This window comes from Theileria parva, assembly GCF_000165365.1.
Source record: "Theileria parva strain Muguga chromosome 4 map unlocalized ctg_529, whole genome shotgun sequence".
NCBI lineage: Eukaryota > Apicomplexa > Aconoidasida > Piroplasmida > Theileriidae > Theileria > Theileria parva.
This window is the reverse complement of record NW_876246.1, coordinates 656,253-667,842: the sequence shown is the minus strand read 5'-3', so window position 1 is coordinate 667,842 and position 11,590 is coordinate 656,253. Positions and strand designations below refer to the sequence as shown.

General features: G+C 36.9%; 5 protein-coding genes across 5 annotated transcripts; 2 read left to right on the top strand and 3 right to left on the bottom strand.

Moving 5' to 3' along the window:
• Positions 1-44: 44 nt before the first annotated feature.
• Positions 45-2,086, bottom strand: LZTR1 (Kelch motif family protein). Its single transcript, XM_758885.2, has 2 exons — positions 841-2,086; positions 45-745 (listed from the first exon to the last, which is right to left on the bottom strand). Exons 1-2 carry the CDS (start codon positions 1,850-1,852, stop codon positions 108-110), a joined length of 1,650 nt encoding a protein of 549 aa, XP_763978.1. The 5' UTR covers positions 1,853-2,086; the 3' UTR covers positions 45-107.
• Positions 2,087-2,273: 187 nt separating this feature from the next.
• TpMuguga_04g00342 (VIT family protein) lies at positions 2,274-3,659 on the bottom strand. The gene is made up of 7 exons (XM_061305975.1): positions 3,500-3,659; positions 3,333-3,436; positions 3,118-3,298; positions 2,968-3,085; positions 2,859-2,937; positions 2,594-2,757; positions 2,274-2,546 (listed from the first exon to the last, which is right to left on the bottom strand). The coding sequence occupies exons 1-7, from the start codon at positions 3,532-3,534 to the stop codon at positions 2,436-2,438; spliced, it is 792 nt and encodes a 263-aa protein (XP_061161142.1). The 5' UTR covers positions 3,535-3,659; the 3' UTR covers positions 2,274-2,435.
• A 91-nt stretch (positions 3,660-3,750) lies between these two features.
• TpMuguga_04g00341 (putative integral membrane protein) lies at positions 3,751-4,664 on the bottom strand. Its single transcript, XM_758883.2, has one exon. The coding sequence runs from the start codon at positions 4,482-4,484 to the stop codon at positions 3,771-3,773; it is 714 nt and encodes a 237-aa protein (XP_763976.1). The 5' UTR covers positions 4,485-4,664; the 3' UTR covers positions 3,751-3,770.
• Positions 4,598-9,177, top strand: RPB2 (DNA-directed RNA polymerase II subunit 2). Its single transcript, XM_061305974.1, has 13 exons — positions 4,598-4,802; positions 4,840-4,974; positions 5,069-5,180; positions 5,213-5,760; positions 5,821-6,024; positions 6,087-6,476; positions 6,574-6,690; positions 6,725-7,108; positions 7,185-7,676; positions 7,708-7,854; positions 7,920-8,375; positions 8,467-8,604; positions 8,647-9,177. Exons 1-13 carry the CDS (start codon positions 4,742-4,744, stop codon positions 9,075-9,077), a joined length of 3,615 nt encoding a protein of 1,204 aa, XP_061161141.1. The 5' UTR covers positions 4,598-4,741; the 3' UTR covers positions 9,078-9,177.
• A 439-nt stretch (positions 9,178-9,616) lies between these two features.
• On the top strand, positions 9,617-11,583 carry TpMuguga_04g00339 (uncharacterized protein; the record flags this gene model as incomplete). Its single annotated transcript, XM_758881.1, has 2 exons — positions 9,617-9,986; positions 10,019-11,583. The coding sequence occupies 2 exons, from the start codon at positions 9,617-9,619 to the stop codon at positions 11,581-11,583; spliced, it is 1,935 nt and encodes a 644-aa protein (XP_763974.1).
• Between the last annotated feature and the right edge of the window lie 7 nt (positions 11,584-11,590).

Sequence of the window (11,590 nt, the reverse complement as noted above, 5' to 3'; positions counted from 1 at the left end):
CATCAAACCAATATTATCTAGTAATATAATATTAATATATATGCTGGAATAAAATTTTTAAAATATTATCACTAGAGAATATGATACATTTTACAAGGCGTGAGATATTATGACATTTTGTTAATTGACAACTTAGCCAGCTCAAGCACCAGTGAGGGTAGGGACGAGAGGTCTTCGAATCCTGGTGTTAGCATGACGTCTGCTGCGTTTTCTGATATGAAATCGAAGCAGCACTGCCTTAGATAGTCTGCGTTGTACAGCTTAGAGTACTTTAACAGGTAACATGAGTTTTCGATATCGAGTTTTGTGACCAGAATCTCCTCGCAGAGGTTCTTGAGTCTCACCACTGAGCATGCGTCCGCTAGTCCAAGGATCTCGCACACTCTGTAGTGGCTGCTATTACCCAAATCTTCCACCTTCGCTGTGTACAGAAACTCCAGAAGCTTCATTACTGAGTCAAAACTCCATTCATTCAATTCAATAACTGCTTTCTTGGGTTCTCTTTTTTCTGCTACTGATGCCTCTCCACTCGTTCCATTAACAGTTTCTGTATGTCCTTCTTCCTTTCCCTGTTCCTCATTATCGTTAGACAACAGTTCCAGGAAGTATGGTGAATTAGCTGCTAATATTAACTTGTGTGCTGGTATCTCCTTCCCTGATGCCATGATAATAACGTCCGAAAATGAATTTGAATTCATAAATCCTCCCACGTTCTTAACATACCAATTCAAATTATTAGTTCCACCTAAACAATTTTTTAAATACAAGTTTATGTTTGAAATAATTAATTTACATTTAATATAATAAGTTTAGATTTATATATTCTGTGTAATATCTTACTTAGGATAGTGTTGTAAAACTTGATAGAATGAAGATCGTTTAGCCAGTTAGTCCCGTTAAAACCTCCGAAGATATACAGCCCGTCAGGTAGTGTTACCATGGTACATCTTTGTCTTCTTTCAATGTCTTCGTCGTAGGAAACGTCCTGAATTGACCAGGTTGAGCTCCTCAAGTTGAAAACATATAGTGTGTTGAATGGCACGTCGCCGTTATATCCACCGAATAGATAAATCTCGCCCTTGTGAAATGCTGAGGAATGACCCCTAACACCTGGCGGAACCCTTCCTTCGCAGTTCAAACAGGTCCATGTGTGTGAATTGATTGAATACATGTGAACATCGTCAAAGTGAACTGACCCGCTATGTCCTCCAAGGAGGTATAGGTTTCTCCCATCTGTCACCATTGTGTGTGCATTTCGAGCAGCTGGTTTCTTTCCATGAGGTTTACCAAGGCGAGACCATGAATTCAGGGTTGGATCAAACACATCCAAGTCGTTAAAACACTGATTACCGTCGTAGCCTCCAAAGGTATAAAACAGTTGACCTACCAGAGTCATTGAATGGCAAGCACGCCTTGTTGGAACCTTTCCCGTTCCGTCAACTATTCTTACGTGGACGTCTACTGACTGGCCGAACTTAAGTCCAGACACACTTTCTTCCAGGCCTCCTACATCTATGGCGAACATATCTCCGAGCCACTTCGAGCCATCGTGGCCTGCGTATACGAAAAGTTCATTGTTGTAGACTGCGGATGCGTGGTTATTTCTATCCATAACAAAGTTCGATTGTCTTACACGCCTTCCCGAAGACTCTACTAACCTCAAGTTGAGTAAATACCATCTCTTTTTCTTCAGGTGAAAGGCGTACGCATCTCCGAGCGCTTCTCTTCCTGACCAGCCGCCGAAAATAACTAAGAAATTTTGTACGACGTCGCAAGTGTGGGCTGCACGGGGTGAGGGGGCACCTGGGATTGTAGTGAGGTCAACGTGCGATAAAGCTGAAAATCCTGACATTGTGGAAAATCTGAAGGGAATGGAACAATATTTTACAAATTTTTAAGAGGGGAATGAATTGTACTAGTCACAAATAAAATTTTTAGTCATTAAAATACAGAAACACCGGGTGTTAGTCTTGGCTGAAACTTGATACTCGGTGATTTTCAGAACTAAATAAAACTTAATAAAACTGGAATTGCCCTGGAATTATAAAATTAATTTTGTACACTGGGAATATGAAAATGGGAACTGTGTAGCCCAAAAAGTTCAGGATATTAGTCATAAATATGAATCAGCCACCCCATTGAATTTATTTTGATACTTAATCGTATATCTTCGCATCTTACACATTATCCCCTATATTTAATTCTTCGTCAAAACTTGTACTAAATATCTAGAATTCATGGAATTAACCTCGTTGTTTATATATACACATATGACCGAAATGAGAAATTAAAATATTATACAGCCTAATTATTCTTTAAATATTATACTTTACATCCTCTAGTCCACCTTTACGTGAATCTTATAAATAAAACCCGTAATTAAAATTTTTCCCCAGGTTTAATTAAAATTTTAAAAATTCTTCAACATCCGTCCTTTAAAATACTGAGGTTAACAGTCCGATCAAGTATGAAATTAATCCTACTACGAAACCGTTAAGTGTCATGTAAAACGCTGAGAGGAATTCGTTCTGTTTCAAGTATTTTCCCTGAAAATTATTACATCCAATTCAATCTATATAAATGTTTAACTTACTTTGAAGTATCCTAGCAATGCAGAGCCCAGAACACTGAAGATTACGGTGAACACAAACGTGAAGAATTCGCCGTCACTTCCGCCCCGTCCAAAAAGTACGAGGAATAGGTAGCCGAGGAGTGGGAATAATCCCATGACTATGAAACTTGAGGCCATCAGGAGGCCTGAATAGATTTATTAGTTAAAATTTTATAAATTATTTCAACAAGTTACTAAAATTAGTTCGTATATGATTAAATATAGTTATTGATTTAAAGGTACTAACTTTTTTTCAAGGGTGTTGAATTAGTTGAGTCAAGCATAATTCCTAGTTCTTCAACCATCATGTGTTTAAGGAAAAAATCCTAAAATATTTTATGAAAATCAATGAAAACCTTTTTCTTAAATGAAACTTGGACCAGTATATTTGCGTCTGATTTAGAGAAGTGGTACCGGTTGGTGTATATGTCAAACATCTCTTTCTGCTCAACCTCTGGGCAATTCATAATCTCACTGAATTAATATATTAGTTTAAATTAACTAACAATTCCTCTCGAGCCTTTTCTGAGTTCACAAAATCCAATTCAGCTCTGGCGCTAACGTATTCACCGTATGCCATGGAGAAAGCTGAAGCAAGAAGGCTTCCAAGTGACAGTGAAAGGATCTTTTTGGGTGAAACTGCAGCTCCAACTGCGCCTGAGACGACAGCAAACATTGTAAGGACTCCTAAATCAATTATTTTAAAAAATTCATCACGAACCATCTAGTCCTCCAAACACTGCTGTTTTCAAGAAAGACCCGTTACCCTCCAGGTGATTCTCGCCATGATTATCCTCTTCCAAGTCTTGTCGTGTTGATGGGAGTCTAAAAATATGAATGATTTCGACAATGTAGTTATAATGTATGTTTAATGTAACTACTACATACACTTGATGCTTTAGTAAGGATTTACTTGAAACCATGTCAAAATATTAACTGTAATATTTTTTCATTTTGAAATAAGTTTGTGTAAAAAATTGAGAGGATTTTGTGAAATTAATTTCTCCTAACTTCAGTCAATAGGGCTGAGGGTATAACGCCAGAGAATACTACCTACATGTAAGAAAACATCGTTCCTAGAAGTACAGAATATTAAAATACATATTTTTTTATATTAGATAACATAGTTTATAATATAGTTTTGTGTGTTGTTAGAAAATTATTTTCTGGTAAATAGAGCCTTGAGATATGGGAGGTTATACGCCAAATCATAGCCTAGTAATCCACAAAAAAGGGTTGCAGAGATAGTTCTGAAAAAGGACGAACCATATTTAATAACAGTCTTGTTGAGCTTTACCTGGGCTTCTCTTTGAGGATCGGGAATAACCTCTCCATCTTTGTTCTTCCTTGGCTTGGAAGGTGAAGTTAGAACTGGATAAAGGTTTAGGAAAATTGTTCCATAACTGAAATATCTTACTATGGTTTTTTTCGTTTTCTCGCTAAGATTGGTCCACAATTTGAACCCATGTTCTGCAAATACATGTGCGTTCCTTCTCTTGAGCAAAAGGTAAAAATTCTTCAAAAACCTCGGGTAGGTATCTTTTATTGCCTCGTGGTGTCGAAAGTAGCAAACAAATCCTCCGAATAACAAAGAAAAGAAATACAAATGTAATTGCAGGTACCCACACAAGCGTACTCTATTTGGGTCTCCTTCCTCAACAACTTCATCCTCATCATCAACATTAGCGACCTTCGTGTCTGGTTTCTTTTTTTCCAATGCATTTGAGTCCTTTTTGCTAGTATCCAAGGCTGGAACACTCTTCAACTCGTCTTCGTCGTCTTCGTGATCACCCTTAACGAGTGTTTTAAGCCTATTCGAGGAATCCGATAAGACATGATTCTTTCTCTGATAAGCCACATTGCTGTTGTCCATTTTTATTATTTATTTTAACTGAGATGATCTTTAAAATCTTCTATTGAAACGTACATAGAAGTTTATGTTTAAAACTTTATGTATCTCAACTTATATCAAGAATCAAAATAAATACAAATAAATTACAAGTCTAATTGATTTGTGTTTTGGTTTCTAGAAATAAATTAACTTGAAGTAAATAATATTTCGTCAAGTTGATGGTGGGGAGGCAACATTACCAATGTCAAGTGGACTTTTATTAAGTTTTAAATTTATAAATGGATTCTGATTTTTATTTTACTTCTACACAACACGTTTCTGGATCGGAAAGGTTATCAGGTTTGTTTAAAATCTCACTAAACAATTTTATTCTTAGAATCTCAATACATCAACAGCACCTTTTCCGAATACTCACCCCCAAAATATGATATCGATCAGGATCTTGATCACTCTCAATATTTAAAGGCTGTAGATGAGAATTTCACAGAGGAGGATACCTGGAAGGTCATAGGTATATCAACATACAATTTTAACCATTTCATTATTAATAATAATTATTATCATTTTCTTCATAACTTATGTGATTTATGTAATTTACTGATTAGGTTCATTTTTTAATGAACACGGGTTGGTTCACCAACAAATTGAAAGTTTTAATGATTTCATAACATATCGTATGCAGGAGATCATAGACGCACACCCACCAATTGAGATCACGTATGAACGTTTTATACTAAACTTTTATTTAGGCCGCAGCCAAATTATCGACCTGAAGAGGAGGAGGAAAATAGTATACTCTATAGATTAAAATTTGGCCAGCTATCTCTAAACAAGCCTTCGGTGGAAGAGAAGGATGGAGTTTTCAAACACATATGGCCGCAAGAAGCAAGACTGAGAAACTTAACATACGCCTCCCAAGTGTACATTGACATTGAGCAGGAGACATTTGTTAATGAAAATGGAAAGCTGGTCCAAACAGACTCCACAGTGTACCCAAGAGTTCCTCTGTGTAGAATGCCAATGATGCACAAGTCCTCATACTGCTGGACCAGAGGCCTTAACGACCGGGATTTGTCAGATATCGGCGAGTGTGTATTTGACCAAGGAGGTTACTTCGTTGTTAACGGAGGAGAGAGAGTTTTAATAGCTCAGGAGAGAATGGCGAACAACTTCGTCTATGTTTTCAATAAGAAAAACTCCAAGTATTCAGCAGTTGCACAGCTTAGATCACAACCTGACTTCATCCAGGGAGTTACATCCCTTACAATTATGATTTCAAATTCGCAACTCACAAAAAGTATTATTAGGCTTATTTGTAGATAGTTTTATTGTATATTCAACTTTAAATTTTATCCAGATAAGATGGTGGCAGTACTCCCGTATATCAGAAGTGATATACCAGTTCCGATACTTTTCAGAGCACTTGGGTGTATCTCAGACAGGGATATACTCCAGAGAATAGTGTACGATTTCTCAGACACTCAAATGCTGTCGTTAATGAGAGCAAGCCTTGAAGAATGTTCGGAATTCACTTCACAAGAACAATGCCTTGACTTTATAGGTATATACTTATTCAATGTTTAGTTAAATTTGATAGTCAACTGCATAAATGTGTTTGATTAGGTAAAAGAGGCCCTACAGTGGGAGCACTTCACGAGGAGCGTCTAAATTTTGCTAAGGAAACACTACGCCGTCACTTCTTACCACACGTTGGGACAGAAGTGGGTTCTGAGTCTAAAAAGTGTTTTTACCTGGGGTACATGATACACAGGCTACTCCTAAACCAGTTAGGACGTATAAATGAAGATGACAGAGAACACTTCGGAAAGAAAAGACTAGATCTAGCTGGGTCCCTAATGGCAAGTAGCTTTGGGACATTGTTTAGAAAGCTGGCCAAGGATGTTGAAAGGTTCCTAAAAAATCAAATTGATTCAGGACGCTCGTTTGACGTGGCAGGAGCTATTAAATCTTGCTCACAAATAACACAAGGCCTACAATATCAACTCCTAACGGGTATTCTTAATAACCCAGATAACGTTTAATTAAACTAACTAATATTAAGTCATGTTACCCAAAAATATATTAATTCTTGGTTTAAATGATGATTTAGGAAATTGGGGAAGAGATAAGGATGGAAATGTAGTGAGAACAGGAGTTTCACAAGTCTTGAATCGTTTAACATTTGCATCATATTTGTCACACCTTAGAAGATTAAACACACCACTAGGTAAAAAATTGATTTAAAACAATAAAAATTGTAGGAAGAGAAGGGAAAATGGCAAAGCCGAGACAGTTACACAATACACATTGGGGAATGATATGCCCAGCAGAAACCCCAGAAGGGCAAGCCGTTGGTTTGGTAAAGAACCTAGCATTGATGTGTTATATAAGTGTCGGAAGCCTATCAAGCACAATCCTGGACTTTTTGCTGGAGTTTGGAATGGACTCTTTGGATGAAATAAGTCCAATTTTGATAAAAGACAGAGTTAAGATATTCCTAAACGGTACCTGGGTAGGAGTTTTCAACCAGCCAGATTCTTTGGTAAACGTACTGTTGGAGCTGAGAAGGAAGGGAAATATAAGTAGCGAAACGTCAATAGTAAGAGATATCATGTCAAACGAGATTAAAATATTCACAGATGCAGGTAATTTTCATAATTTTACACAATTTTAATATTTTCACCTAACTTAAATTTTTTCACAACATAAAAATGATTTTAGGTCGTTCAATGAGGCCCTTGTATATAGTTGAGAATAACCGACTGTTGATAACAAAGAAGCACGCTGACATGATAGAAAACCGTCAATTGACCTGGTCAGGACTGCTGGAGACAGGAGTGGTGGAGTACATTGATTGTGAGGAGGAGGAGATATGTATGATAGCAATGTTTCCAGACGATCTTGTGAATAATAATAACTACTGCAACAGTTACACACACTGTGAAATACACCCGAGCATGATATTGGGAGTGTGTGCCTCTATTATACCCTTCCCAGACCAGAACCAGAGTCCAAGGAACACATACCAGTCGGCTATGGGGAAGCAAGCCATGGGAGTGTACAGCACAAACTATAACTTAAGAATGGATACTCTAAGCCATGTACTATATTATCCACAGAAGCCATTAGTGTGCACAAGATCAATGGAGTTTTTAAGGTTTAGAGAACTACCTGCAGGAATTAACTCCATAGTGGCAATTATGTGCTACACAGGTATACTTAATTGGATTAACAACACGTGTAGGATACAACCAGGAAGACTCACTAATCATGAATCAGTCATCAATTGATAGAGGACTGTTTAGATCAGTGTTCAACAGGACATATTCATCGGAGGAAAAGTATTTGGGTAGCACAGTTATCGAGTCGTTCACCAAACCAACAGCATCAGGTACAAATCATCTAGTTAATTACATATAATTACTAATTACTATTACATATATCAATTCTGAGTAGGAAACTTCTTAAATTTGAAGAGGGGGGATTACTCGAAACTAGATAATGATGGGCTTGTTGAGCCAGGAAGCAGAGTATTGGGAGATGACATCATAATAGGAAGATCATCACCAGTGGAAGCAGACCCAAATAACCCACAATACACCTCTGAAATGAATTTGAGAATGGACTGTAGTTGTTGCCTGAGACCTAACGAAAATGGAGTGGTGGATAACGTTCTTTTAACAGTAAACAACAAGGGGTGTAAATTCACAAAAGTAAAGGTGCGAAGTATAAGAGTGCCCCAAATTGGAGATAAGTTCGCAAGCAGACATGGCCAGAAAGGAACGATAGGAATGACGTTTAGAATGGAAGATCTCCCATTCACATGTGATGGGATAGTACCTGATATTATCATGAACCCACACGCCGTGCCCTCAAGAATGACAATAGGACACCTGATTGAGTGTTTACTAGGTAACTTTTTACACAACAATTTATATATATTAATATATTTATATATATATATATATATTAGTATATTGACTGAAATATGATAATTTTATAGGGAAAGTTGGATCTCTGGTTGGTATGGAAGGTGACGCAACACCATTCAGTAAAATGACACTGGACCAGATTTCTAACCGTTTATTCAAGTGCAGATACTCGAGATACGGAAATGAAGCCTTCCATAACGGATTCACAGGTTTAATATACACATATATTAACTAAATTAACGAATAAATAGGTAACCTGATGGCGAGTAAGATATTTGTTGGTCCAACATATTACCAAAGATTGAAACATATGGTGGAGGATAAAATACATGCTAGAGCTAGAGGGCCAGTAACAATGTTGACAAGGCAGCCAACAGAAGGACGCTCTAGAGAAGGTGGGCTCAGGTTTGGAGAAATGGAACGTGACTGTATGATATCACACGGAGCAGCAAAGATGCTCAAGGAAAGGTTATTTGATCAATCAGACGCATACAGAGTACACGTTTGCAATTTCTGCGGACTACTCTCAGTAGCAAACCTGAACAACAGCTCATTCCAGTGCACAGCATGCGATAATAAGACACAAATCTCACAAGTCACAATTCCCTACGCCTGCAAACTACTCCTACAGGAGTTAATGGCGATGGCAATTTATCCAAAGTTAATTTTAACCGAAGCCTAGAACAGAAAGCCCAGAACAGAAAGGCTGGAATAAATTAGGCTGGAACAACAGAATATTTCAACGAAACCTTATTTTAACTTATTTTTTAAATTTTCATAAATACATATTATTTAATCAAAGGGGAAAGTGAGTAATTTCAGGGAAATGGTAAATTATTGATAAGTGGATGAAGGAGGCTGAGAGACCAACTTGAAAATGAGAGGAAAAAGAGCCAGATTCCGAAAATTGGGATAATGGAAAAATTAAATGAAGAAAAAATAAGTTAATTAATTGTAAAAAACCAAAATGTGCTGGAGGAAACCAAGTAGGATAAAACATGGAGTGCCTAACTGCACTGGGACTTGCACGGAAGGAGAGACGCGAAATCTAGAAAAGTAAACGTGAAAGTAAAAATAAAAGTCGAAAATATAAAAATAATAAAACCCTTCTAAAAATAGAAAGTATCTTTGGTTAGACAATAGGACCAAAGATAAAGTGTAAAATACATACACATTTAGTAAAATTTTGTAAATAATTCTCATTTAAATAAGATAACGGAAATGCCGGATCTTAATACGCGGAATCCGACCTTACAGGTCATATCAATGGCGAAAAAAGAAAAGATGAACATTATCATGGAAATGGCAAGACAGTCCAATGTTATCAAGTCGAAAAATGTTAAATCGCAGCACAATTATGTAGGCCAAAGATTTAATAGAGATAAATATAATTCATTGATGAAAAAATCTATTTATGATCTGAGGTTAAAGAGGGCTCAAAAGCAACTTAAAAATAAGGACACATTTCAAAAATTAAATCTCAGACAGCAATCCGAGGAGATTGACGCATTGATTGATATTATTAAAAGAACAGGAAGTTCTGAAGAAAAAAGTCCCAGAAAACCCATGGTCCATGTCCCTCTGCCTAGAGGTAACCTTATTTATAAATATAATATGTTTTAGAGTTTTATGAGCTTAAACCGATTATACCCTCGAAATCAGACAGTAGAGCATGTAAAGAAACTGAAAGGACTAGTAATAAATTAGTTACGAGGAACCCAGAATATAACAGATATAACTACAAGGAGCCTGCTCAAGATACTATTACAAAGGCCCCTTCGGCTCATGAATTCCCGCATAAGATTACGAGGGAACCTGTTCAAGGTTATAGTATGGAATCACTCTCTTATGACACATATTCATATCCAGTACTGGAAAGGAAGACTGAAAAGCAAATCTCGAGAACTAAACTTAAAGACAGGACACGTAGTGATGAATGGCTCACCTTGTCAACGCATGTAGTAAAACCTAAAGACGATAAAGCAGTGGTTACTAGAGAAATACATTCAAATGTTGACAAATCAACATCAGATGACAGTAAACTAAAAGCGAAAGTAGATGAAACTACTTCAACCTCACTGAGAACTAGTGTACCAGCATATGCTCCTGAAACGCTACGTAAGTCAAGTTCCACAGTGTCATTGCCCAAATTGGATGCTTCAACATCTACTAATGATCTGGAGGAATATATAAATTACAAATCTTCCTTGACTAGAACATCAATAACTAAGTCCGATAAATGTACTTTGACTGTGGATGAACGTAGGGTCGATAGAGGAACAGATCCTGAAATTGTTGATGAAGACCTTGAAATATTAAGGTTAAGTCCTGAAGGAGAATTGTATGTCCCTAAGATACCTGATAAACTCAAAGAAAGTGACGTTAAGAAGGTTAAATACTCAGAACCAGAAATGGAGGAAACTGGAAAGAGGCCTGAACTCTCTAGATCGATGCCTTTAAGAGAAATGTCAACAATATGCAGTGATTCTGATCGTGGTAACATTGAATCTTATCAGTCATTTGATATGGTTTTGGGTGATAATGAACTATCAGAGCTGAATGAATTAACTGAATTACAAATTATTGAAAACTCCTGGACAATAGTAAACCCGATCTTTGACCCGATTGGAGATTCAGAAAGAGTTAGTTTGATAAAGTTATCGCCTAAAAAGAGGACTAGCCCTAGATCAGATAAGTTATTGGACAAAGTTGATGGACCATACGAGAAGATTTGTGTTGTGAATGGGAAATCAAATAGAACTCAGCCTAGAGAATTGGACAGTTCAGATCTAAAGTCTGAAAGGACCAGAAATATTAAGTATTTAGATTCGACTGTTGAACCTGAATTAACGCGGAACCATAAGTTTGAGGAAAAGAGACAAATTTACGATGGTTCTGGTTACAGCTTGGAATCTATGGCTTCAGACCCACAACGTACATTTGAAGAGAAGTCGGACTCTTTCAGAATGGTATCTAAAGAGGATGAGCTGTACAATAGTAACCAAGAAAAGCCACTGAAAGCAAGCAACGAAGTTAAAACACAAAATGCTAAGTCAGAAATGGTTGAACGGAAGAAGAGGAAGTCCAAATCGCACAAGAAGAGTAGAAAGATCCTACCAGAGGTTAAATTAAGCGAGTACAAGGGATTTTATGTAGTACATACCACCAATGATTGGTCGTTTTCTTAATTTTTAA